At 50.8% G+C, this 25681-nt stretch overlaps 2 protein-coding genes across 4 annotated transcripts in view; one reads left to right on the top strand and one right to left on the bottom strand.

The window, feature by feature from the left end:
* YARS1 (tyrosyl-tRNA synthetase 1) overlaps positions 1 to 3341 on the top strand; it is a 42841-nt gene extending 39500 nt beyond the window's left edge. The window contains exons 11-14 of the mRNA XM_032227280.1: positions 500 to 597; positions 715 to 908; positions 1027 to 1168; positions 3080 to 3341. Coding sequence (XP_032083171.1) covers positions 500 to 597; positions 715 to 908; positions 1027 to 1168; positions 3080 to 3190 — 545 coding nt within the window. The 3' untranslated portion in view covers positions 3191 to 3341. The remainder of the gene's footprint in view (positions 1 to 499; positions 598 to 714; positions 909 to 1026; positions 1169 to 3079) is intronic.
* Positions 3342 to 8259: 4918 nt separating this feature from the next.
* The window catches only part of KIAA1522 (KIAA1522 ortholog), a 62503-nt gene continuing 45081 nt past the window's right edge, over positions 8260 to 25681 (bottom strand). For all 3 annotated transcript variants that reach the window (XM_032228167.1, XM_032228169.1, XM_032228168.1), the window contains exons 3-7: positions 24098 to 24153; positions 19349 to 19466; positions 17837 to 17953; positions 12906 to 15950; positions 8260 to 10544 (exon numbers count right to left, since the gene is read on the bottom strand). In XM_032228167.1, coding sequence (XP_032084058.1) covers positions 10522 to 10544; positions 12906 to 15950; positions 17837 to 17953; positions 19349 to 19466; positions 24098 to 24153 — 3359 coding nt within the window. In that variant the 3' untranslated portion in view covers positions 8260 to 10521. The remainder of the gene's footprint in view (positions 10545 to 12905; positions 15951 to 17836; positions 17954 to 19348; positions 19467 to 24097; positions 24154 to 25681) is intronic.

Genomic DNA, 25681 nt, shown 5'->3' with positions numbered 1-25681 from the left:
TGGAGACAAGTAAGCAGTGAGGTACCACAAGGTTTTGTTTTGGGCCCAGTACTCTTCAATATCTTCATAAATGACTTAGATGAGGGAATAGGGGAACTCGTCAAATTAGCAGATGACACTAAGCTGGCAGGAATAGCCAACACCCCAAAAGACCAACTCAGGATCCAAAATGATCTTGACAGACTTGAACAATGAGCCCTATCCAACAAAATGAAATTTAATGTGGAGAAAAGCAAGATTTTACACCTAGGCAGGAAAAACAGGTACAAGTACAGATTAGACGAAACCTGGCTCAAAAGCAGTCACTGTGAGAGGGACCCTAGTGGATGATCCCTTAAGCAGGAGCCAGCCGTGTATGGCAAAAGCCAAAAAAGCTAATGCAATCCTTGGCTGTATAAGCAGTGTCATAGAACCAAAATCACGTGAAGTATTAGAACCACTTTATAAAGCCTTAGTAAAGCCTCACCTCCACTTTCTCCTGCCTGCTATTTACTTACAGAATCTGCCGTGAAAGGCTCCACAAAGAACTCTGACTCTGAGGAAGTCGTCCCATCCCGAGTGGATCTCCGGGTTGGCAAAGTGCTCAGTGTGGAAAAGGTAAGGTGCTTTTGGTGCCCCCCTTTATGGGTGCTGTTAGAGTTACGTCTGTCCCACTGGGAGCCCTTGTTTAAACCCCCTCGGCTGGTCCCTGATGCTCCTGTCTGATGCTTACAGCATCCCGATGCCGATGCTCTGTACGTGGAGAAGATTGACCTGGGGGAGGCTGAACCTCGTACAGTGGTTAGTGGTCTGGTGGCATTTGTGCCCAAAGAAGAGCTGCAGGACAGGCTGGTGGTGCTGGTGTGCAATATGAAGCCCCAGAAGATGCGGGGAGTTGAGTCCCAGGCCATGCTGCTCTGCGCTTTCAGGTGGGCAAAGGAAGACGGGGGGCCAGGTGGAAGAGCTGGGGCGTAGGTGGCGCCTCTTCCCAGAAGCCTCTTGCTCATGTTCTCCCATGGATGCCTTCTTTCTCCATCACCACCTCAGTTCTGGAGATCCCTGCCAAGTGGAACCCTTGGACCCCCCAGCCGGCTCCTGTCCTGGACAACGAGTGTTTGTAGAAGGCTTTGAGAATGGCCAACCGGACGATGAGCTGAAGCCCAAGAAGAAAGTATTTGAGAAGTTGCAGGTAAGTGGAGAAGCTCCGTCTTGCTGCAGGTATGGCCAGAGTCCTAAGCAGCATCCAACTTGGGGCTCAGCAACTCAAATGACCCCCCTTGCCCAGGTGTGCAGCTGCTAAAAAAGCCAACACAGTCCTAGGATGCATCAACAGAGAGACAGAATCAAGATCAGCTGAAGTGTTAGGGTTTATACTGCACTTGTAAGACTACAGCTGGAATATTGCATCCAGGTTTGGTCCCCACAATATAACAAAGATGTTGACACCCTGGAAAGTGTGCAGAGAAGAGCAACAAAGATGATGATGGGGCTGGAAGCTAAGTTACACAATAAACGGTTAAGGGAACTAGATGTATCTAGCCCAACATGGAGAAAGACTAAGGGCGACATGATAAGGGTCTTCCAGTTCTTGAGGACAGTCACAGAGAAGAAGAGGTCAACTTATTCTCCAAGGCACCTGAAGGCAGGACAGGAAGCCATGGGTGGAAGCTGGTCAGAGGGAGATCCAACCTGGAACTCAGGAGAAATTTCCTGCTCTGAGAACAATTAATCAGTGGGAAAACTTGCTTCCTGGAGTGGTGGGTGCTCCATTGCTGGAGGTCTTCAAGAAAAGATTGGACTGTTCATTTTTCTGAAATAGAATAAGGTGTCCTGCCTTGGGCAGAGGTCTCAACTTGAAGACCTCCAAAATCCCTTCTAGTCCTAGGATTATGTGATTATATATATATATTCACTCCATGCTAGGTGCTTTGCTGATTCTTTACTTAAGGAAATTTAGGAGAATAGCTGCATGCATCACAGCAGCTTAGAAGGCCTCTCCGGCTTAATGTGGCCTCTGGAGTCCTTCCAGCAGCTGCCATCAATATGCAGCTTTAATGGAATTGTAGAAGAGAAGGAAGATGACCTTGGTGAAGTTATGCCTCCTCCACCACCAAGGCAACAAGCGGGAAACAATTTAAGTCTCGATGAATATTTGGAAGGTCAGACAGACCCTAAAGAAAGTTATTTTGAGTTTCTTTCTCACAGCTGCTTAAATCTCTGGACCACAGTCACTTCTCTAGGCCCCTCCTTAAATGGCTCTTTTCCCGCCTTCCCCAAGATCTCCTGGAATTCTTTGGCGCATTTCTGCAATCGATTTTCCCCAAAAGTTGGGCCAAGACAAGCCCACTTGCCTCCATCACTCCATGGGCTTCAAGGGCCGAGGGGGATTTTGAGCTTAATCCTCCCATCCTAACCAAACGATACACCACCCACAGGTTGCAACTTGGTGTTTTTGCCAGGACAGGCTGCCTACACGATGGCCGGCCCTTGTGCTGCTGTTGCTGGCCCTTTTTAGGCCTCTCCCTCCCCAGCACAGCATCCAGTGGCTACAAAAGCTGAGCAGAGGCAGCCAGCTGTGGTGGGGAGTCTTCCTCTCTGAAAATAAGCAGCCTAAAGAAGATAGAAGGAGACTGTTCTCCGGCAGGAGGAGGAGGAGTAGCAATGGGAAAGAGTGGAGAGGAGCGCAGTGAGCACTAGCCTATGGGTGCTTGTGTGTGTTGCCTAGGGATTTCTGTTGTTGTGCTGGATTTTTTATTCCGGAGCCCACTGACTTAGTAAAAGACTCAGGTAGAAAGAAGTCTGTAGAGATTATATTCCTTGCAGACAGCTGGTCATTTGCATCCTTTTAGAGTGTCGTTGATGCACTTGGGGGTAATATAAATCCTTCCATTCCCCACTGTGTTGTCAGAGCTGAAGAAGCTTCTTGGATGAGAAGCAAAATGTCTTCAAAAGACAAAACAAGAAAGTCCAGTTGCCACCTGAAAAAAAGCACCTTTGGGGCGACCCAGGTAGAAGAACCCCTGGCAGCCCTGGACCTTTTAAGCAAACGTACTTCGGAACAGCCAGCCTTTGATGATGAAGCTTCTCTCTTTCTCCCCAGGCCGACCTCCAGATTTCTGAGAACTTTGTGGCCCAGTGGAAGGGGAAGAACCTTATGACTACTCTGGGGAACCTGACGTGCAAATCTCTGAAAGGGGGCATCATTCGCTAGAGCCCCAGCCTGCCCCTCTCCTGTCCCCCCCACACCCCCCATCTCCTGCCCATCTCTCTTCTTCCTCTGTGCTTCCATCCGTGATCTTTTTGCAGCTGCACTTGACCCAAGAAATCAGGAACTGGTTGGGCCTCCGGACTTCTGTCCCCTGGAGAAGAAACGCCTTTCCAGCTGTGACAGGGCCTTGGGATCCCTTCTCTCCCAACGCCCTCGAGATCGGTCTGAGTTGCTTCTGTTCACTGACTGGTGAAGGTGACCAAAGCTGCTTCTTGTCAAATCCGGCAGAACGAGACCCTTCCCCAACCCCCCCTCGAGTCTGATCTTCCCCCCCAACGGCCACAACAGCCTTCCGTCCAGGTGAACGGGGAGGCCTCGCTGCTTCTCCTCTGCTGCTTCCCTTGAGTTCGGATGGGGGCTGGGGAAGAAGGGCTCCCTCGGAGGAGCAGACCAGTTAGGCCTGTCCTGTCCTGCCACATTGTTGTGATTGCCTCGAAATACAGTGCTCCCTTTTCTTGGCTGCTTCTGTAAAACTGGTTGCCAGACCTGGGCATCCCCGGCTGTCAACGATCAGTGGTGCTCCAGAAATTAAAACTTGATTTGGTTTCTGGGCAAAAGACAGAAAAGGATTTTGTTTCTTCTAAAATGTTTGCACAAACCGTACTAAGAAAATAATTTTGTTAGCCACACAAGGTCAAATCCAGAAATAAGCCAGAAGCGGTTTGCAGAAACAGGCAGGCCAAAGGCCTGAGTATTTGGGACCTGACAGGTGGGTTCTCACCAGTTCAGCTGAACACGCACCCAAACAGGTTCTATCTCCAGGGCAGCCATCTTGATTTTCTGTTCTGCACGTGCACAGAACAATCTTCATTGAAAAAATGTAATTTTCCCCCTCTTTTAACGTGCACATGCACAGACCTTTTTAGTGCGCGTCTGGCGTGGGTGCTTGCTTCACTCATGCACGCAAAAATTTTTGGGTGCCGAACTGGTGGTAATGCCAGCAGGAACCCACCCTTGGGACCCAGCATCAGTGATACTTAAAGCATTTGAATACCGGTAGTCCTCAACTTACGACTCTAATAGGGGCCTGCTCATTACCATTTGCAAACCATGACGGTTATAACCTGGTTACTTTTTTTTTTTGCAATTCCGGTTTTCAACAAAAACAATTGCAGTCATGTGACTGCGGGACGAAACACATGGCAATAAATGTGGCCTAGTTGCCTGGTACCTGAAATGCGGTCACAGGGCTGTTGGAAATGGATGGTAAGTACCTTGGGAGGGGGGGGGGAATCTCTTGTAGCTTTGAATGGCCACTAAGCGTCTGGTCATAAGTCAAGGACTACCTGTATGTGCTTCCCTTTTTGTGGAAAGCAATGCTCCCCACAGCTGGGAAGGTGAATAAGCTGAAGCCATAAGAGGGAGGAACTTATGCCCACCTCTTCGCTTCTCTGCTGTTTTCTGCCTGTGCAGCCAGCCTTCCTTCACCCCTCGCACGGACCAACTGGATCCATTCCCTAGCCCACTTTACTGGCTCACTTTTTTATACCCACAGGCAGGTAAACGCTCTTGCACTCGTAACTTCTGTAAAAAGGTGTTCCTCCTCCGCCTACTCATCCTAAGAGAAAGGCTGTTACTTCAGGGGGAAGGAGCAGCCTCAGCAAGCGGCAGTCTCAGCCCATGCAGGCCATCCCCTAGTTTAGCCCACCCCCGGTTTCACTCTGTCCACCCGTGGCCTTGCCATTTTTCCAGAGCTTCTGCCACCTCAGCCTGCAGCAACTCCTTTCTAGTGCACTGGAGTGCCTAGAGGCCCATAGCCTCGATTGGCCCTTTGGCCAGGCCTACCTTGCGTGCAGCCGTCTCTGCCAACACACTGGTCAGTTTTGGCATTTTTGGACAGGGCCGCAAGCATCTTTTAACTCAGTGTGCTAAAATATTTTCCTGGCAGACCAACCTGCTGTCCATGTTCTGCCACTAAGAAGTCTAGTGGAGGGTTGTCAAACTCAAGGCCCACAGGCCAAAGGTGGGTTGCTACCGGTTCACACTGGTTTGGGAGAACCAGTAGTGGAAATTGCAACTGGGTTGCCAAACCGGTAGGGATGGCAGGCTGGCCACACCCCCAAACCAGTTCCCTGGTCACTGCCGCATGTTTTTGTGACATTTTTAATGTTCTGCGCATGCGTAGACCTATTTACAGGCAACTGCGCATGCACTCAGAGTGCATGTCAGGTGCGAACCAAACCAGCAGTAACATTGGCAGAAACCCACCCCTGCAGCAGGCCACATCTGGCCCGCAGGGTGTTTAATTCTGGCCTGCAGAGCAGTTGTGGAAACCGTGAAGGACCATCCCACAGTGCCACTGCCAGCAAAAATGGAGGTTCGGAGGCCACACACCACCACAGGCCCCGTTTTCAGCCTGGACAGCCTCCAGCCCTCTGTCAGCAAAAATGGAAGCTGAAGGGCCATGTCCCCCCCAGCTCAATTTTCGCTGGCAGAGGGTTTTGGGAGGCCCTCTTCATCCCGTCTGAAAATGAGGCTTGGGGGGGGGGCGAGCACATGCCCCCAGCTCTGTTTTCAGTGGCAAACGGTTAGCAGAACAAAAAACAAAACAAGGAGAAATGTTTCCCCATTGCACTTGCACATCAAAGAAGGGACAAGAAAGAGAAAGAAAAAGAAGGAAAGTGGGAAGAGAGCAAGGAAGGAAAAATAAGGAAGGGAAAAAGGGGGAAGGAAGGAAGTCCTGTCTTAGCACTTGGCCACCAGCAGACGTTGAGGCTCCTCTGGAGGAGAAGGGTTTGGCGCTCCATGGTCTTGCCTTCCTCCGCTGGAGACAGTCGCCCAGCCCCACCCAGGCCACCACAGGCGCCCCTGACATGAGTAATGTTGAGCTGGCCACGCCCATCCCAGCCATGTCACACCTCCCCCCCCCTTCCCCATGTCAAAGTCAACCTTGATTAGGGCTGAAATTGAGTTTGACACCCCTTGTCTAACATACAGCTACGGAAACTGCATATTAAAAAAGAGAAAGGCTCAAAGCTTTTGAACCGTGATTTGAAATTCGTTGTTTGGACTGTTATGCTCTGCAGCAGGTATTCTTAGAGCAGCGTTTCTCAACTTTAAAACTGAGTTTTAAGACTTGGGAGTTGTGGACTTCACCTCCCAGCATTCCCTAACCAGCGCATCCTAGAATAGAGGTCTTCAAACAGAGTTTGAGCAGAGCTGCCTGGAGAATGCTGGGAGTTGAAGTCCACAACTCCCAAGTCTTAAAATTTCCAAGTTTGAAGACCACAGTCCTAAAGCAATTTAGGCTGCTGGGTCCTATGAGGGGATTCTCAGGAAGGGGAAGGTGGGGGCTGTGGGTGAGTGGGATGCTCAGTCGGAGAAGAACCTGGCTGAAGTGGATAGATGGTGAGGAGGATATCAGGAAATCCAGAGTTCTCCCTTCGGACTCCTACTCGGCTCGGCATTTATCCAGAGACACCAGGAGTTGAGACTTGAGTCAATGATACGTAATCCTTTTGTTTTGAGGAAATGCAGAGCTTTCTTGTTAATCTCGAATTGGTATAAACCTTTTGAGTTTTCAGTATATTGGGATGAATTATATTCATTCTGTTAAGTAATTCGAGTGGCTGTGATCCCTAACTATCGGAGCCGGAACACATGGCTCTTTTGGTACAGGCAATCATCAACTTATGATTATAACAGAGCCCAGTTTCTGTTGCTAAGCAAGACAGTTACGTGAATTTTGCCTCATTTTACAACCTTTCTTGCCATAGCTGTTAAGTAGATTTTTTTAAAGTAGCTGTTAACCAATTTCCTTGTACACGTGATGTATAATGACGATCGCTGCACTTTAGTAGCACATTTGTTAAGGGAATCCGTCTTCCCCACTAACCTTGCTGGTCAGAAGATTGCAAAAGGAGATCCCATAACCCCGAGGACACTGCAATGGTCGTAAATAGGAGTCAGTTGCCAAGCGCCTGAACTTTGATTACATGACCACAGGGATGCGGCAACTCTTATGAAAGTCATAAATCCCCTTTTCAGCACCTTTGTAACTTCAGTCACTAAATGAACTATTTGTAAGTCAAGGACTAGCCGCCCTGAGGCAGTTTGCATTTCCTTCCAAGTGAAGGAACTCTGACTCCATTTGTCCTTGCCTTCTCGGGAGAGAGGAACCGACCAAAGGTCACCCAGGCAGGGCTGGACCTGCAGCTCTCTCTTGGTCTTCAGGGCCTAAATTCTGCCTTTGCTGGTGCAACAATGAAAAGCCCACATCAGGAGTCCTTCTGCAGAGGTGGAAAGGCTTAAGTTGGTGACAGGTATTTTAACCCACGTTTCCAAGTATGCAAAAGTTGACATCATCGATCATTAGAGGTTTTGCTATGATGGGTAGTACTTTGCAGTTGATCTGTTGAAACAGCATGATTATGCCGTGTCCCTTGGAAGCCCCTTACCCATTAATTTTCAGAATGTCGCCCTTCTCAAAAAAAGGCTTCAGCAAGGCTTGCGTCCCCCAGATCAGGCTGAGGTTTGGGGAAGAAGGGCCCTTTGCAAACACACATTAGCCTTAAAATTAAACCCTCCAAAACTGGCAATTGTGTCCATTTTGGGGAGTTTCTAAGCAGCAAGATGGCTGTCTTGAGCCTTTGAAACTAAGACAGCTCCCTGTTCAGTTAAAATAACCATTGTTCAGAAAAGACCAAACAGAGATTCAGTGCTCTCTGGCATCCTTCAAAGGGGCTGGAAGGAAACTGGGCCTGGAGGAGCCGCTTGAGCCCATTTTGCCTGCGGGGCCCCTCCAGTAGCCTTTGGTGGGGGAGGGAAGCGTCCAAAAGTCCCAACCACACTTGGGCCCTGCCCTTCTGCAGGAATGGCACACACAACGGGTTTTTAAAAGAGCAGCATTTGTACCATAATGCCCACCATCTTCACTTTTTTGATCCCCTTCCTCTCACAGCCTTGCAACCTGATGGTGCTGGCATCTCGTGGCCCTTGGCACCCACTCTTCCTTTCTCCCCATCCGAGGTACCCAACATGCCCTTCCTCCCCTCACATCACAGGAAAGAAGAGTCAGCAAGCAAGCTTTTAATCAGTCATTTTACAAATGCACATTAATCTTTTTTTAAAACAGAATTGACCATTTTTTTTTAAAAAAGCAACCTGTCCATTTCCCCACCACAGTGAAAATCAAATCAACAGACTCCAAGGTTTTCCAAGGTGGAGAGAGTAGCTCCGGCTGTCCAAGAAGAGAAAAAGCAAAGCCAAAGGGGAGGGGGATTGGGTGGGTGGGTGGGTGAGAGACAAAACCAGGCAGAGCTTTTTGGTCTCCTTTGAGGCTGTAAGCCCCTTCCCCCTGCTGGCTCTCCAGAGAGCAGCCAAAGGCAAGATGGTGCTGCAACCACCTTCTCCATCTTTCTCCCCTCTGCCCTTGGCATGTCGGCCGAAGAAGAGAGCTCCGGATTTGCACCAGCAACGTCCCTGGTGCAAACTTAAAACCCTGACCTCCTTGAGGATGGTGGCAAGCCTCCCACAGGGTGCCCCGGGAATGAGGGCCTGGGGGGGAGCATTTGCCACTGCAGGCACGTGTGGTTGTTTGGGAAGGAAAGGAGGGCACTAGTCTCGGTGCCCCCTTCGCCCTTCTACAAAGGGTCCCCCCGAGTCAGCACCATTTGCTACCATCTCAGTTGACCAGGTTGACTCTTGATGCAGCTAATCATTACTTAGAAAACTATGCCCAGCCGTTCCTGACATTCTGGCAGGAGGTCACAAAACAACCCTGGTCCAGAGCTGCTTCTGCCGAGCTCTCCGTAATTCCCATCCTCCCCAGTCAGTATGGCTCAACCATGGGCGTTGCAAGTGATCTGGATGCTGGAGGGCTCCTGGGATGCTGGAGCTGTCCTCAGTACCACAAAGACCTCCAGAATCAGCCACTGCTGGCCATGCTTGGTGGAGGAGAGAAGCCCCAAGGACACCGCAGACCCTCCTGGCCAGATCAGGACACCCTGAGTCACACACACACCCGAGGGTTTCTGCATCCAGGTTTCCCCTTCAGTCTGGATGGAATCCCCCCGCCACCACCTCCCCAGCTCCTAGGAAGAGCTGCCTGTCTACATGCCCAACCCAGCCCCTCCACAGAAGGGTGTGTAAATCAGATCCAATGACTCTGCAGCTCTGTGCCCATTGGGGGGGGGGCAAGTTCACCACAAATAAAACACAAGTGGAGGCGCCCTGTGACATTATCCCTTGGATTTCTTGGTGGGAGGGCCTAACGTGGTCCCCCACCCAAATTTTCCAGTGGATCCTGTCATCATGACTGGAATGTTTTGGTGCAAAATGCAGTGGTTTTTTTTTGCTCTTTTGGCAGTGGAGAGCTACATTCTAGACAGTTGCCAGTGCCTGCCAAGCCTCAACTGTGTGCCTCACTTGTGTCAGGTGCCTGCTAACTACTCCTGTCCCTTGCAAGACAACTCTGAGATTCTCCCACTGCCACTGGGGGTGGGTGGGTATGAGGAGGCGCTTCCCTAAGGCGGCATTCATGGCACAGTTAGGGACAGGGAGAAAATGCATGTCTTTTGGTGGTTGCACCATCTTCCAGGCTGTCATTTGTGCTTTAGTGTGTAGGCAAGAGGGGTTCCCTATAGGCACCCCCTACCCGGAATCAGCCACTTACAGCAGCCAGAATCTGCCCACAGGAGCCCAGAGCAAAAGTACCAGCAGGGCCTCTCCTGGGACCCGGCACCATCCAGGAAGACTCAGCAGGAATTTCCCACCATGGCTGTCCTCCTCAGATCCCTCTGTGATCTGAGCAAGTGCTTCCATGCCACACGGGGGTGCAAGCGCAGGCCACATTCTCTCTCCTCCACTCCCCAAATGCACACTCAACAGCAACAACAATGCAACCCATTAAAAAGGCATCTTCGGGGGGAGGAGGGGGGACTGCAACAAGCTGATCCAGTTTTGATCGTCTTCCCTGCAGATACTGAGGTGTCCTCATCTTATGCTACCTTAAGCTGTTTTCTCACACCAAACCGGGGAGAGGGAGGAATTCAACATCACCAAACCAAGCAGGACCAAAGCAAGGTTTGAATCCCAGGAGAGACAGGAGGGTGGAAAGGGATGTGCCCCTTTGTCCCCAGGTTTAAAAGAGCCACATTGCTGAGGACATCCAAGCCAATCCCACTGTTGCATAAATATCAAGGCCAAGGGAGACGAAGGTGTTGTTTTCTTCGGCGCCATCAAAGCTTCTCTTCTGGCCCCAAGAGGTCCCTGAGAATATTTTTCTTTTTAAATCCCTGTATCTTATGGGCAAATGCACCTCGCAGGGTCCTCCTTCAGACCACCTCCTCTTTTGTTTCTGCAATGAGAAAGTTGGGTTACTTTCATTTCCCAGACGTTGCATGAGAGTTTGCAGCAGAGTTCAAGAGCCCTGAACCAAGCCTGCCCCTCCCAATTTTTGTTACTGTTATTGTTGGTGACTGACATAGCTGCCCATTTCACGTAAAACAAGGACACGCCTGGCAGCTGGTGGGCACCAGGGCAGGGGCTGTGATGGTCCAGACCAAATGGCAGTTGAGGTACCTGCAAGGAGCTTTAGGGACGTCCTATGTAAGCTCTGCAATGGGCAGGAAAGGCAGTCAAACCCCCAGGAGAGGCTGCTGCCTTGAGATGGAATCCCTTCTCCTCCTCCACTCTTCTGCGGATTTTATCATCAGGAAGATTTGCCTGATACAGGGAGTCCCTACTTCATGATGGCAACTGACACCCACATTTCCACCTCTAGCTGGTCATAAAAGCACAACCTTGTGTGATCAGGCTTAAGTGACGGCAGTTCAAGTAGCCCCCGATTACTGTCACAACTTGAGACTTCCATTAACTTTGCTTGGGGAAGGTTGCAAAAAGAGATTGAATTGCTGCAGAACACTGCAACTGTCAGAACTTAGAGGACCGGTTGTAAGGACCACTTTGTTCAGCAAGTCTGGACCACCTTTATTGAAACAAAGTCTAAGAGCTGCAAGTTGCTACTCAGGATTTAATTGTGAGAGGGACCTTGGAGTCCTAATGGACGATCACTTAAACATGAGCCAGCCGTGGGCAGCAGCTGCCAAAAAAGCTAATGCAATCCTTGGTAGTATAAACAGGCATAGAATCAAAATCATGAGAAGTATTAGTACCACTTTATAAAGCCTTAGTAAGGCCACACCTGGAATCCTGCATCCAGTTTTGGTCACCAGATTACAAAAAAGGTGGTGATACTTTGGAAAAAGTGCAAAGAAGAGCAAGAAGATGATTAAAGGCCCCGAGACAAAAACATATGTAGAACAGTTGTGGATTTGGGTCTGGCTAGCCTAGAGAAAAGAGAAGCTACAGCTGGATATGAATCAAGGAGAGAAGCAACCTGGAATTAAGGAGAAACTTCCTGACAGTGAGGACAATTAACCAGTGGAACAGCCTGCCTCCAAGTGTGGGTGCTTCATCCTTTGAGATTTTTTTTAAAAGGACGGGACAGCCACTTGTCTGACCTCCAGGGTCCCTTCCAGCTCTATTCTGATTCTAATTTCTGTGGACATGTGGAAAAAGACTTGACTCTCTGAGTCCCATTCATGGACCTGGATGCTGACCTCAGTCTGTGTCTGAAAGTGTTTTGGCTACTGTGCAAAGCCCCAAAGTGGCTTCTTTGGACTACATGGGAATTCCTCAGTTGACTCCAGTCCTTATGGCCAAGCAGCCATTCCATGCTTGGACCAACCCACAGCGTAGCAGGGCCTGTGGGACTCAGGCGTCCTGGGGAGGGACAATCTGTGGCTGTGGAACCATCTGCTCAGCCTCTTTTAACAGCCACTTTTGGTTGTTCTTGGTCTGGATGTAGAGACAACCCCCTTGGCTTCCTGACTGAGGGGCAAATGGCTCCAAGGAAGGTGACCTTCTGCTTGATCCTTCCCTCAACCCAGACCCCACCCTGACTCTGCAAGCATCATTGGTGCAGGGGTCTGAATTGGGGGGGGGGTGCTTCACTCCTATGATGCATTACAGACAAACCCACGTATTTTCTTGGCAGCAATAGGGTTTGCCACTGCCTTATTCTGGGATCTTTTCCCAACCGACTTACACTCTTGGCAACTCTTGATGGCATCTTCTCCAAATTATGAGGAGCCTCCACTGGGCTTCCCAAGTCCTCTTTGGCAGTGAATTTCAAGGGATATAAAGTCTCCAATTGGACAAGTGACAGGAAAGCCTTTGAGGAGACCTTCCTGGGCGTGAGAGGGCTCCTGTCTCCCCTAGGCGTTTCCCTCCCTTTTCGAGTTGTAAGCCGCCCTGAGTCCCCCCAGGGAAAAGGGCGGCATATAAATAAATTACTCTAAACTCTAAACTCTCTAGGCAGCCCACGGGCAGCACAAAATGACTGGGGATGGTGCCGGAGTAGACAATACCCACCTCCAGGGCCATTTCAACAGGAAGGGAGGAAAGCCCAATCCCCCAAAGCCTGGCATGCCCTGAAGCAACGGCAGCCAGTTCCCAAATCCCAGGAGCAACTGGCTTAAAGTTGGCAGGAGAGCTGCCACATGGACCCTGAGGCCTTCTGAAGAAGCAGAAGTCCCACTGCAAATCCCGGGGAAAGGCCTCCCTCTAGCCTCTGGGACTGCTGCTCCACCCAACCCCCCTCCCCCCTGCAACGGGAAGGGCCCCCCGTAGGATCGTGGGTCTCCCATCTGCTCACCTTCTGCTCTGGGGCTCCTCCGCAACTTGTCTTCTGGCCCAGGTGGGGGGCTGCCATGGCCAGACTCCAGGGGAGCGGTCCGGTTTTCAGACCCCACCTTCTTAGTCCACTCCTCGACTGCCGGCTCCTCGGCTCCAGAGGACTTTGGGCTTTGGGGGGAGGGCCTGCACCTTGGCCGAAGAGAAGGCTTCTTGGCAATGGGAGGGGGGATCCTCTGGGCCTTGGGGGCCTTGGCCAAGTCCTGCGGATGCAGCCCCGCGGCCGCTGTGGATCGCTGGCTGGAGACAGTCATCAATTCGGCCACCAAGTTTTTCTGCAGGCTGTCCTGGGCCTCTGACGAGGATGCCGTCTCGATGACCAGCTTTTTGGGGCTCTTGGCAAAGATGAAGCTAGCGGTGGAGGCGGGAGATTTGTGGAGTGGGGACACTGGGCCGTTGCTAGCTGGGGCAGCAGGGATGCCTGGCAGCGCCGCCCGGCTCCCAGTCTTCCTCTCAGCCATTCCGAGACTCCTGGGTTCCCTGGAAGTTAAGGTGGAGGCCTTGAGGCGCACAGCCTCATGCAGGGGGTTGATCCCCTCTTTTGAAGCTGGCTGCCCCCCCCTCAGGGACAGGGACTTGCGGAGGGGCTTCTGGGGGGCTGAGGGGCCGGTCTTCCCATCTGTAGCCACGTTTGTTCTGCTGGACTCTGTGGGAGTCACGGAGCCCCCGGCTGGACTGACCCCGGGGCTGTGGGCATCCATGTCGACTGAGCGCAGGCGGACCATCTGCAGTAGGGATGGTGTAACAATGGGCAGGCTGGCATCCTCCTTGGGCACCGAGGTGGCCTTGCCGCGCATGGCGGACTCCTTCTTGAGGTCAGGGTGGGAACCGGTGGGTGGCTTCTTCATCGGGGGGGACAGACTGGAGGGCACTGCAACCCCTGAGCCAGTGGGGTGCCTGGAGCTCAGCTGAGGACCAGACAGTTCTCCGCTTGGAGAATCCTTGGGAAGTGGGAAGGGCTCCATGCTTGGGGTCGGCAGGGGCAGAATTCCTGGCTGCAGGAAATTTGCGGAGACTGCTGTGGGGAAGGAGGGAGGCCTTCCGTCTTCCTGCCCTGCAGGGGTGGCTGTTTGGGACTGGGGAGGGGCCTCTGCACCCCCTGCGTCCAAAAGCTCCACCTGCAAGACTGGGGGCGGCGGCAGGAAGCAGGCCTCGTCTGGAGGAGGGAAATCAGCCATGGACAGATCCTGCTCGTCCAGCAGGGGCGGGGGCGGAGGGAGCCACAAGGGGTCTGAGGAAGCCCCTGCCTCCACCTCGGAGGGGACCAGCACAGCTCCAGGAACCTCAGCACTCATCTCAGCTCTCTTCACAGGGGGCGGAGGGGGGTGGTAGGCCGGCGGAGGGGAGGGTGGGGGTGAGCTCTCCTTGTGGAGAGGGCTGGGCTGCTGGGGGGTTTGGCTGCTGGGGGGTGAGGCAGCTGCTGTCCCTTCCTTGTTCTTTGGCTCGGTGGGGGGTGGGGAGAAGGGGGCGGGGACCTTCGGGTGCGGAGGGATGACCAAGTGGTCCACATAACGTGGGGCAGCAGGAGAGGAGGCTGGTAGGGAGGCGGGAGTGGGCGGGGCTGTCCCTTCGGGGGCGTGGTCAGAGGCCAAGGAGGAGAGGGAGGTCAGGGAGGAGGAGGAGAGGGAGGGTCCCGGGGATTGCAGGGAGCAGATGCGCTCCGGCTTCCTCGGTTGCAGCTTCTTCTTCCCCGGGGACACGGTATGGGGGAGGGGGCTTTTGGGGTGCAGCGTGGGCGTGCCACTCTGGCTGGAGTAGCCACTCGATGGAGACATGGTGCGGCCAAAGCGGTGGGGAGAGCCAGGCTCTGGGGCCTCACTCCTGTCTGCCTCCCGCAGTTGGCTGACCCTCACTGGGCTCCGGGAACAGATGTCCGGTGAGCAGGTCAGACTGCTGGACTGCAGGCTGCTGGTCCCGCCCAGGTGGATGGGGGAGAAGACATCATCCTCGTTGGCCAGGCTGGGGCACTGGGCACCTTCCCGGTGGGGCCTCCGCTCTGGCTTGGGAGGCAGCCCCATTCCTCGGGGCGCCCCTTCAGCTTCCAGCTGCTGAGCCTTCTGGTGCAAGGAATAGGTCCTCTGGGGGGGCAAGGGGGCCACCTTCATCTTCCGGAGCGAGACACTCCGGGTTGAGGAGCGGTCACTGCGCACGCTTGCATCATCTGAGCCCTCGGCCAGGCTGCTGGTGCTGTAAGCGGGTGAGGCTCGGCCACTGCTCCCTCCTGGCCGCACCCCGAGCAGGCTGGGAGAGGCCGGGGAGGTCCTGGCCTGTCTGGAACTGGCAGGGCTGGAAGGACCAAGCCAGCTTGGCCTGCCTGTGGGGGCGTTCTTGCCGCTCAGCCCTGCCTCATCCTTCTGGCCACTGGGGCTCTTGTGGGAGGAGATGGTGGACGCGTTGGAGACGATGGTTTCCGTGGACTGTGAGTGGCTCCAGTTGTCGCTGGAGGAGGAGTGCTCACGGCTGCGGGGGGTGGCAGGGAAGTGACCTGTGGAGCGCACTGAGAGGGCCGGGCTGGCACTGGCCAGGCTGCAGCGGCTGAGGGTGCGCACCCGGTTGCGGGACAGAGCAATGACATCCACCATAGGCGGCAAGATGGCGTTGGGAATAATCTTTGAGAGGTAGGTGCCCTGTGGCGAGATCGACATGACTGGGCTCAGCAGCTCGGGGGAACTGGGCTGGGTGGTCACCCAGGGAACGGCCAGGGACTTGGGCCTGGCCACAGGAGACATTTTGTCCACCGTCTTGTGGCCCAGCACAGAGTCGTCGTAGTAGACGCGGCTGATGTGCTGCTGGAGGGCAGCCTCTGAGGCTTGGGCCTCGAGAGCCTGGAGGGAGATGCGGGCCCCCCGCTCCCAAGGGGTGGTGGCTAGAGGCTTCCCATCGATGGTGGGGATCTGGATGGCAGGGCCGGGCAACTGACTCCCATTCACCAAGGGTTGCGTGGTCGGGCCGGCTCTGACGGCAATGCTGCCAGGACGTTTCGTGGAGTCACGCCCATCGCTCAGGCCTGTGGAGAGAAAGACAAATGGGCACCAATGCAAGACAGAACTGAGGAAGGCTCGACTCCCATCCCAGGAATGCTCTGCTGGCCTCTTCTCGCTCAATATAGGAGGGACCCACCTCAGTCCACAGGTCACAGCTGGTCTTGACTTGGCATAGCAAGAGCCTTTTTACTGCTTAACAGCCCTCTCAAAGCGGTTGACGGAGGCGGGGAATTGCATCACCACACTCTATGCATGTTGCATAAATCCAGCCAGAATAGATGCCAGCTCTGCTTTTGACTTTGGCTCAGTGCGAATCCGGCCCTGGTTATGCACAACTGAGCCCAAAGGGGAACTCTGGGACACAATCTCCAGAACATCTCCATCCTTCCAGGAGTCCCCAGGATGCATGGATCCTCAGGGCCAACAAATTGTCTGGTCCACACTAAATACAAGGGCTGCTTGGTGACCTTATTCCCATGAAACAATAGCCCAGTTCATAGCCTATGCTTAGAAAGGGTTTCCGTGACAAGGTGAGCCACAGACTGCTCAGCCCCAATTTAGCTGTGCCAAGCATTCTCTGTGCAAAACCCCTTGCCCACCCACCCCCACGCAACCACCCTCCCCCTCTTGGCTGATCTGAGAGGAGAGGGCATCCTGCTTGCGGGGGGGGGGGTTGACCACTCTGAGGGACCCTTGGAAAAGAGCTGGTCCAAACCATCAACAGGAGGATCAAACAGCAGGGATCTTATGGGAAAGCCAAGCAGGAAAAATGCCCACAAAAATGGGGTTGATGTTCAGGCTTTTCTTAAAGAAGAATCTGGACCAAAAATCCTGCTGCATCTTAAGCCAAATGCAATCCTGCAGGAGGAAGTCCAGAATTTTCCATTGTAGGAGAAGGTTTTGCTTCCATTATGGAATTTATATTTTGTGATGAAGAGAAATTCTCCCAAATGAATGAAGCTTAAAGCAGCATCTACATTAAGGTGGAAACTCTCAGGGCCAGTAAGGAAACGCTGCAGGCCTTCAAAACCAACAAAAATGGCAGCGCCTATTTGGCCTCCCAAGCAGCCCAGATTGGGGCCCTGCTCGACAGCACTCAGCTCAGCTTCGGGAGACGCTACCTGACACAAGGGGGGGGGGGCTCCCCAGAACAAACGCTTGAGCCACCAACTTGGAGGGAGACTGGTTAAAACTGCTTCCCCTCTGTAAGATTACAAGTAGTCCTGGACTTATGATGGGTGACTTAGCGAACAGGCAAAGTTACAACAGAGCTTCCAGGGTTCTCACAGCCTGATTCTGAAGTTTTGACAGCCACTTGCACCCACTCCAAAGTCATATGACCTTGTTTGATGCACTTGGCAACCGGCCTGTCCTCATAGCCATTAGCATCATCCCTTGCACACTGCCTTTTAAGAGGTTTTTGCCAAAAGTGGCATTTACTTCTGGTTTTCAGCAAAATTGGCCCATAGTGAATAACTGGACTGCTTAACAACTGCCACAGAAAAGGTTGGTCACATTGGCGACCTGCTTTATGACTGTCATGACTTATGTCTGTAACAGGCAGGCTCCGTTGTGGTTCCTAAGCTGAGGACTGCCTATCATCCCCCCCCCCGCCCCCAGTGCTCGGTTGCAATCCCTGTTCCCTCTGGGACTCAAGGGGGCAGATCCCTCTCCAGGGCACCAGCTAAGCCAGCAGTTCGTGCCCCTGGATCAGCCGGTTCCCTTTTCTGCCCTTTCTGCACCTGAGGGCTCTGGGAGCCTTGGGGAGTTTCCTCTCCAAACTCCCCCAACCAGGCTCCAGCTAGCACAGAGAAGGCAGGCGGCTGCTGATGGATGACACTGCCCTCTGGCCCTCCGGGTGCAAGTCTCCCCCTCCACCCGGCTGTCTTGTGCCTGGCCAGCCGCTTACCCAGCTCTTGCTGCACATGCTGGGGTAGCCCCAGGACTGTGGTCCTCCGCTCCCTCCGCCTCTTTTCTCCCTTCCCAGATGATGTCAGAAAGGAGTCATGTGGTCGGAAGGTGGAGCCTGGAAGGGGCCAAGAGGGGAGGACAAATGGAGGGAGGCAAGCAAACAAACAAACAAACAGAAGGGAAAACTTCATCAAACTTCAGCAGCAAAGTCTCGGAAGTCCCCACCAGTATTTCTGCCAACATATAAAATTAAACTAAATAGATGCCCTAGGACTTCACACTTATTTTCCTTACAAGTAAAATGCAAAGATTACCAAACCTGGGTCCAAAGGGGCAAAGAATTCAGACTTTTCCTCTTGTAAGTGATTTCATAGACTCATAGATTGACAGGGCTGAAGGGGACTTTGGAAGTCCCAGGCCCTGTCCAAGGCAGGAGGCCTTCTTTATTTATTACATTTATTAGCCGTCCATCTTACCACAGGGTAACTTCAAGGGTTGGAAGAGGCTATCAGATCTCCCTTTAATCCCATTGAGGCTCACAGAGGAGACAAAATGGGGCCCTGCCTGCCTGATCTCCCAACCAGATGCAGGGGTTCAACAATCACAGAAGGCAGAGCCTGTGAGGGTGTCCCACTTCCTGCTCAGTGAAGAAATCAAACTGAAGCATTCCTAGGTCAGTGAACTTCCTCACCAAAAGGGAGACCACCAACTCTCTGCGTCAATGTTCCATGGCTGAACTTCTCTTTCAAACTTTAATCCAAACAGAATCTGCCTTTCTATATCCTGAGGCCGTTATTCTCTCCTCTACACTCTGGAAAATAGATAAACACAATTCTTGACCACCTTCTGCAGATGCACTGGTGTGTGAGAAAGGCCTTGGAAGATGGGAAGAAGAAAGGCTACCCGGGGAAGGGTCAGAGAGATACCAGAGTCCACAGGGTAGAGCAAGAGCTCAGAAGGACCCTCACTCACTTCTCAGGCTGTAAAGGAAAGAGTGGGAGATTTGTACCTACAGCTTGATAGATTGATGTCAGCCTGCCCAGGTAGACCAGACAGGAAACAGGACTAGATAAGCACATTCTACTTTCCTGTAAAGGAACTACATTAAAAGAACCTTACAAGCCTGGAAGTGCGATTCTCCTGCCATCACCTTTACAGCCGGAGAATCTCCTTTACAGTCCCCTTTGGAGCATCCTTCTTGCCCATTGAGTAGCCACAGGCTCTGCCCTCTCTTAGCTGACCATTCCCAGGCAGCCTCTCTTGGCCCCACATGGCTTCCTCTTTTGTCTTCTGGGGTTAAAGGCCCCAATTCCTTCCCTCCCTCTTCCTGGGGCAGCTTCCACTTCCACAGAGCTGTGATGGAGAGGCTGCTGCAACTGAGCTTTCCGCCAGCCCCTTCTGTCTTCCAGACGGCAAGCTACCCTCATCTCCCTGGCTCAGCATCTGACCCCTTTGACCCCAGAGCCTGGGCCCCTCTTCCCTGCTCCAAGATGGCTCTGCTGGGTGCTACCTTTTCTCTGGATCATCTCAGAGCGGACCGACATGGCGTCTTCGGAGGCATCTTCTGTGGTGCACGAGGAGGCCTGGCTTTGGATGGAAATGTCATCACCCTCAGTGGACTGGGAAGACTGCTCGTCAAAAGGAAGGACAAAAAAGTGGACAGAGTTTTTAAATACGAATATAGTGTTTTACATATACAAATATAATCAGAGAAAGCAAGAAAATAATTTTAAAATCAAACTGAAAATAAAGATGGTTTATAAACACTCTGATCAAAAATTGAAAAATGTTGATGGAAATCCATATTAAAATGTCTTCTATCAGTTTGGATATAAGCATGTCTTAAGGTTAAGGTTTCCCAACCTTGACAACTTCAAGTTGGGTAGACGTCAATTCCCCAGCCATCATTCCACCTATCTTAAAGTTAAATAGCATACTGGGCAGGGGATTATGGGAGCTGAAGTCTACACCAATTAAAGGTTGGGAAACTCTGTCCCAAGGTTTCTCTTCCACCAGTGAAACTTTCTGAATGCGCCAGAGGGGGGAGCTGTCCAAAGGCCCTTCTGCGCCCCCCCACCCCCCACAGAGACAGGGGGCAAGAATCTTGGCAGCTGAAAAGCAGGACAAAATTTGTCCACCAGATGCCTCTCTTCTTTCTTGCCTTCACCAAAGAAAGAATGACAAGAGGAAGCCAGTTCCAGCCCCAGGCAAAAGCATTCAATTTGCCCACTAGGTGGCACTAGTTGGCTGTCATCCCCTTATTGATAATACAGGAAAACCAGCCTGCAGGTGTTCTTACCTGCTGCTTTCAAGGGCACAAATCCTTCAGATTCAAAGGCCATAAAAATGGTGCAAATGACAATTAGACTCCCTTGGTTTTGCATACAGGCAGTCCTAGATGGTTACTTAGCAATTGTTCAATTACGACAGACCAACTTGGGGCTATTTACAACCCAAATTCATATTCGGCCCACCATAGAGTCACACGACTGATTCTCTTTGATTTGACCCATTTATAGCCATTTGCAACTTCCTACAGTCCCATGACAGCATTTTACGGCAGTTTTGCTCAAGATTGGCATTTACTTCTGGTTTTCAGCAAAACTGTCATATCAGGTCCATTTTAAAGTGACCAACCTGATTTTATGACCTTTTTGTGCCGCGGTTGTTAAGTGAACGCTACAGTTGTAAGCAGTTTACAGAATTCAGGCATCAGCCACAATGAGGAACCTGCTCAGTTACACTTTGGCTCTCCTGCCCTCCAAGAGGGGCTCTGAAGACCCACTTTGCCTTGCACAGGGCTGCAAGTTTCCAACGAATCAAGAGATCTTTTTGAAATCTGGAGTGGTGGTGAAGATGCTGGACTACAGGCTGCGTTCTCACCTTTTCAGCCCAAAAGCCAGCTGGGTGACTCTCGACCCACCTCACAGGGTTGTTCTTCTGGGGAAAAGAGGGAGGAGGAAAGAGGAGGGGGTCTGTTCCCCACCTTGAGTTATATGTTAAAAGGGAAGGAAATAATAATGTTGCAGCTGGAGCTGCAGTCATTTCAGTGAATTAAGAAGCACCACATTATGGTTTCTGGTAAACAGATTTCTTCCCAAGCTATAAACCTGGAGAGGAGCAACTTGTGCGAGTCAGAAATGTTCCCCTGGGAGTCCTGACTGCACAATCCAAGCTCATCCCTTTTATTCAATGCAGGGCAAGAGGGCCATGCAGCCCTCTTGACTATTTTGAACCTCCATGTGTGCCACAGCTATGAGGGAAGCCCTTCCTGCCTTCATCCATACACCCACTCAGGGATTTTTGTTTTTGCTTTTAATCATTTTTATTGAAAATACTTAGAAATAATGACAATAAAAGACAATAAACCCAGAAAGGAAAATAAAGAACAGAAAGTGCAATAGAAAAGAAAAAAGGAAAGAGGAAAAAATAAGTAAAAAAGAAAGGAAATACTTGAAGAAGTGACTTCCTACAAGTAGAAAGCAAAGTTAATAATTCTTCAGCCCTTATAAGGATCTTTTTCCTTATCCATACACGAAATCCATAAAAACCTTAACATTCCAGTCCTGGTATCAGCAAAAAGTCCATAAAGAGTTTACAGAGCTTTATTGTTTTAACCTTGGCCAATCAAATCAACTTTGTACTCCTTCCTTTTGCTTCTAGCAATCTTGGTCTTCTTTCATTCATTCAAATGTTGTTCATTTCATCATTCTTCAGTTTTTCTTTCTCTTCTTTGAGGCTTAAGCAAATCTCTTTTGTAAATCCAGTAAGGGGATCATTATCCAGGTTATTTTCTTGCCTTTGGGGGCTTGATGGAAAGTCAACAGCCCAGGTCGACCCCTGAGCACTGTGCGACAGGCTGAGAACCCATTGAGGACTATCTGTGAAACTATTAACTAACCATTCTGAGTCCTGCACATTCTTGGTAAGTGCAGGGAGTTGAGTAACTGAAGAAGAGCAAGGAGAATTCCCTATCTGGCTTACTCAGTGCCAGCAAACCAGAATTCCAAATAATGATAATGATGATAATTAGTATTATTAGTATTATTTGTTGTTTGGTATTATTTGAATCAGACAAATAGTTTTCTGTGGAACAAATACTCCACTTTTAAAAATCTTCTCTATATAATTATCATGAAGCTGATAGTTCAGGTTCGAGACCTGAGCACTGGGAAATGGGGTGAGCTCCTGTCCAATAGCAATTTGAAAGCATGCAAGTGCGAGTAGATAAATAGGTACCACTTCGCAGAGAAGGTAACAGCAATTGGTGTACCTTTGGCATGTAGCCATACTGGCCACATGACCAGGAGAAATGTCTTTAGACAATGCTGGCTCCCTCGGCCAATAAACTGAGATGAGCCCCAGACCTTAAGAGTCGGACACAAGTGGATAGGAAAACCTTTACCTTTTTCTTGCCTTATCATTTGTATTTCGACTTTAACTGTCATCTGTGTCTTATAATCCATATTTTAAAATTTTTGTCCAATGTTTCAACAATCTCTTTATAGTTTAACATTTCTGCATCAGATCATGTTTGTTTCATCTCTTTATCGGTAGATCTTCCAAGATATTCTACTTCACACTTGTCATTGCTCCTTTAACATCATTTGGACAACGTCTATCACTGAAGCAGAAATCATGGCTGACATTGTGGCTTCTGGTTTTTGTTCCCCTTCAAAAATCTCCTGGAGTATGTCATATCATTTCCCGTCATTCTGTCTCAGTACTGACCAAAGAAAGAAGATCTTCTTTCTCCTTGTATATTCAGAATCTTTAGTTCCCACTATTGTAGCATCCAATTTCTAAAATCATAAAAGTCTCAAATTTCTGTTATGCCTTAAAGTAGGGTAAATAATTTAGCTTCCATTTGGGTGCTGCTTATTTATATAATTATTTCCAAAATCTTACACCAAAATCTTAATATTCAAAATTTGTCTGGTCCTTTAATATATTTACAATTATTTTGAATTAAAATCTTGGTTAGCTTTTTGCAACTTCTTTCAACTTCTTTAATTTCTTAAGCTTATAGTTAATTTTTCTTTTGTTGTGCAGTGAAGATAAACTCACCAGGTATTTTTAAAGAACTCTACTAGCCTTAAGATAGTTAAACAGGTAATTTCTGAAAGTGATAGAAACAGAAGTGAGAAGCTGACTGAAGAGGGCGATGACTTCCCTTCATCTCCTGGGGGAAACCCCTCTCCTGCCATCCCCTCACAAGGAACAGCTGTCTGGAGCACAAGTGGACGATATCCTGCCTTCTTCTTATCCAGAGAGGTTTCATGGTCCTTCTCTGCTCAGAGTCTTGGTTTAAAGCACCATCACCAGCTTCCCTCATTCCTCATCCAGAAGGCCCCAGACTCCTGGAGGGTTTCTTTTCATCCCCCTTTTTTCTCTTAGTTTGCTGTAAATCTTAATATGTTTTATTTTGATGTTGCTATATTTGTAAAATATTAATTGAAGATTATTAGCTTCAATTCAAAATGTTTTGGGGTAACTTAGACTATGGAGGAGAAAGAAAGGAGAAAGAAGTATTATATCCATATTAGTTACAATTTTGGATTTCAATGTTACTGAGCATAAGATTATTTGACTTTTTCATCCAGAATTTTATACTACATGGGGGGGGGGGAATCACTACTGAATGCATTGAAGTATTTGTCATACAATAAAGGTTTGGGTCTTGGGCTAATCACATAGGATTAAACTCTCCATTGTATTATTACTTAGGGTTTTTTGTACATGTTGTTAACAAAAGAGGAAAAATAGACAAACAAAGCAAATTTAACAATTCTTGGAGTTTTAACACCTTCCAAAAAGAGGCACCTGGATGGGAGCAGCAGCCGAGGGAGGCCCTGGGGCTCTCTGCAGGGACAAAGTGCAGCTGGCTGAAGGCAAGGTAAATATTCCCAGGGATGCAGCAGGGAGGGGAAGACACCCCCTCCCCCAAAGGTCAAGCACAGCACTCGGGTGGCTTTGGTGGGAGAGAGCGTGTCCCAAGACCCCCGTGCCCCTGCCTCCTCCCTCATCAGCCAGGCAAGGTCAATATCGAGGGGCAGAGAAGAGCTTCCCGGCTGACTTTCCAAGTGGCTGTGTTGGCAGGGCATGCTAGGCCCAAAGAATAGGGGGGCCCTAGGAGGGGAGCTGTAGCCCAGCAAACCTGGGAGGGTGCAAGAAGGGTGCAGCAGCTGCTGCACAGGGAGTGCACAATACAGTGAGACAACGGGGGGGGGGAAGGGGGGAGGGCAGGCAGATGGCTTACCTGGGTACTGATGGTCTCACTGTGGTCCCAGATCTTCCTGGTCTTCTTCTGCTTCTCTAAAAGGCAACAGGACAGGCACAGCCATGGATCAGCTCGAGAGGGCCTGGGAGCCCCCCAACCATGAACTGGGGAGTCTGATTGCAGAGATGGTGACACTAGAAGCTCCCTTGAGTTGTAAGCTCCCAACCACTGGTGTTCAGAAGCTGCATTCGGGGCCAGCATGAAGGTGCCAGAGGTCACTGGCTCTTTAAAGAGTTGAGCCCACCAGCCCTGGACTCCGCTCTGGATCTGCCACCGGCCCATCTGCTCTGCGCAGCTGCAGAGGATTCGGCTTGTTTGGCCTCCGTTGGGGGCAGAACCATCAGCAGATAAATGTTTCATCTAAAGCAAATATCTTTCTCTCTCCCTCCCTCTGTTTGTGTGTTTGTGTGCGTGTAGGTGTAGGTGTAGGTCCCCACGCACAACACTCACAGAACCGGATATCCCCAATGTAAACCTAAAAAACTCTGTTGTGAAGGCCGTGGAGCCTGTATTTCTTTCCACGGGTTCTCGCTGAGCTGCATGAAAGACGATGCGTATTTCGAGCCTTGTTTCAAAGGAGAAGAGAATTTCTCATGGCTGAAGTTCCGGCCTTTCCTTCGTTACAAGGAGTTTTCCATTGCACAATCCCCACACGGGGTCTGCAGTCTGCCTGGCTTCTCCCACTTCAATTCAAACCCCCAGGAACAGCCTCTTCTCCCTCTTTTTTCAAACTGTGAAGGGGGGGCTACAAGGAGGGACACACACCCATAGGAGCCCCCTCTGCTCCCTCTGGAAACAAAGCCAGCTCAAAACAATGTGTTCCATTTTGGCACCACTCAATTCCAAAGCAAGTTGGGGCAGCTCACAATGTTAAACAAAATGCAGAAGAGAATAAAAATGCAGTAAGTGAAATCAGGAATAGGGATGAGCAGAATGGAAACCCAATTCACATCAAGTGTCTATAAATAAGAAGAAGACATCTAAGAGAGGGGGATCCACCCACCTTCCCCCAGGCCTGGGACACAGCCAGGCCTCTAAGACTTTCCGGGGAGGCACCCCTACCCCCCGGTCTCAGTGCACATGCCCCCCACAGCCCCAGCCGCCTGGTCCTGAGCCTGGCTGGTCTGGGTGGAAAAACAGAATCCGCAGCATCGCAGACTGGGGACACCTGGACGCCCAAAGTAGCTGACTTTGTCCAGCAGTCTCATGCGGAGGCTGAGTAAAAGGGGAGACACCTCCCAAAGTGGAGGCCTATGGGGGGGGGGGCATCCTCTCCCTCCACATCCACACGGACGACAGCAGGGCTGCGAGGAAGGAAGAGCCCCTGTAATCCGGCCAGCCCTGCATTCCCAGCCCCCGGAGCTGGTCCAGGGATTGACGGGCCCTGGAAAATCAAGGAGCCTGGGGAGGGAGGCACCCCTGCTTCTCCTGGTTCCACTACCCACAAGGAAGATCCAGGCTGTCTCTGTGCTGAATCCTGGCCTGAAATCCAACTGAAATGGGTCTGATGCAGCCTCCAAGGTCCTCTACAGCCAAGTCACCTTCACAACAACCTTCCCTAAA

The sequence above is a fragment of the Thamnophis elegans genome, chromosome 12 (genome assembly GCF_009769535.1).
Source record: "Thamnophis elegans isolate rThaEle1 chromosome 12, rThaEle1.pri, whole genome shotgun sequence".
In the NCBI taxonomy this organism is placed as follows: Eukaryota; Metazoa; Chordata; class Lepidosauria; order Squamata; family Colubridae; genus Thamnophis; species Thamnophis elegans.
This window is presented reverse-complemented; position numbering and strand designations above follow the sequence as displayed.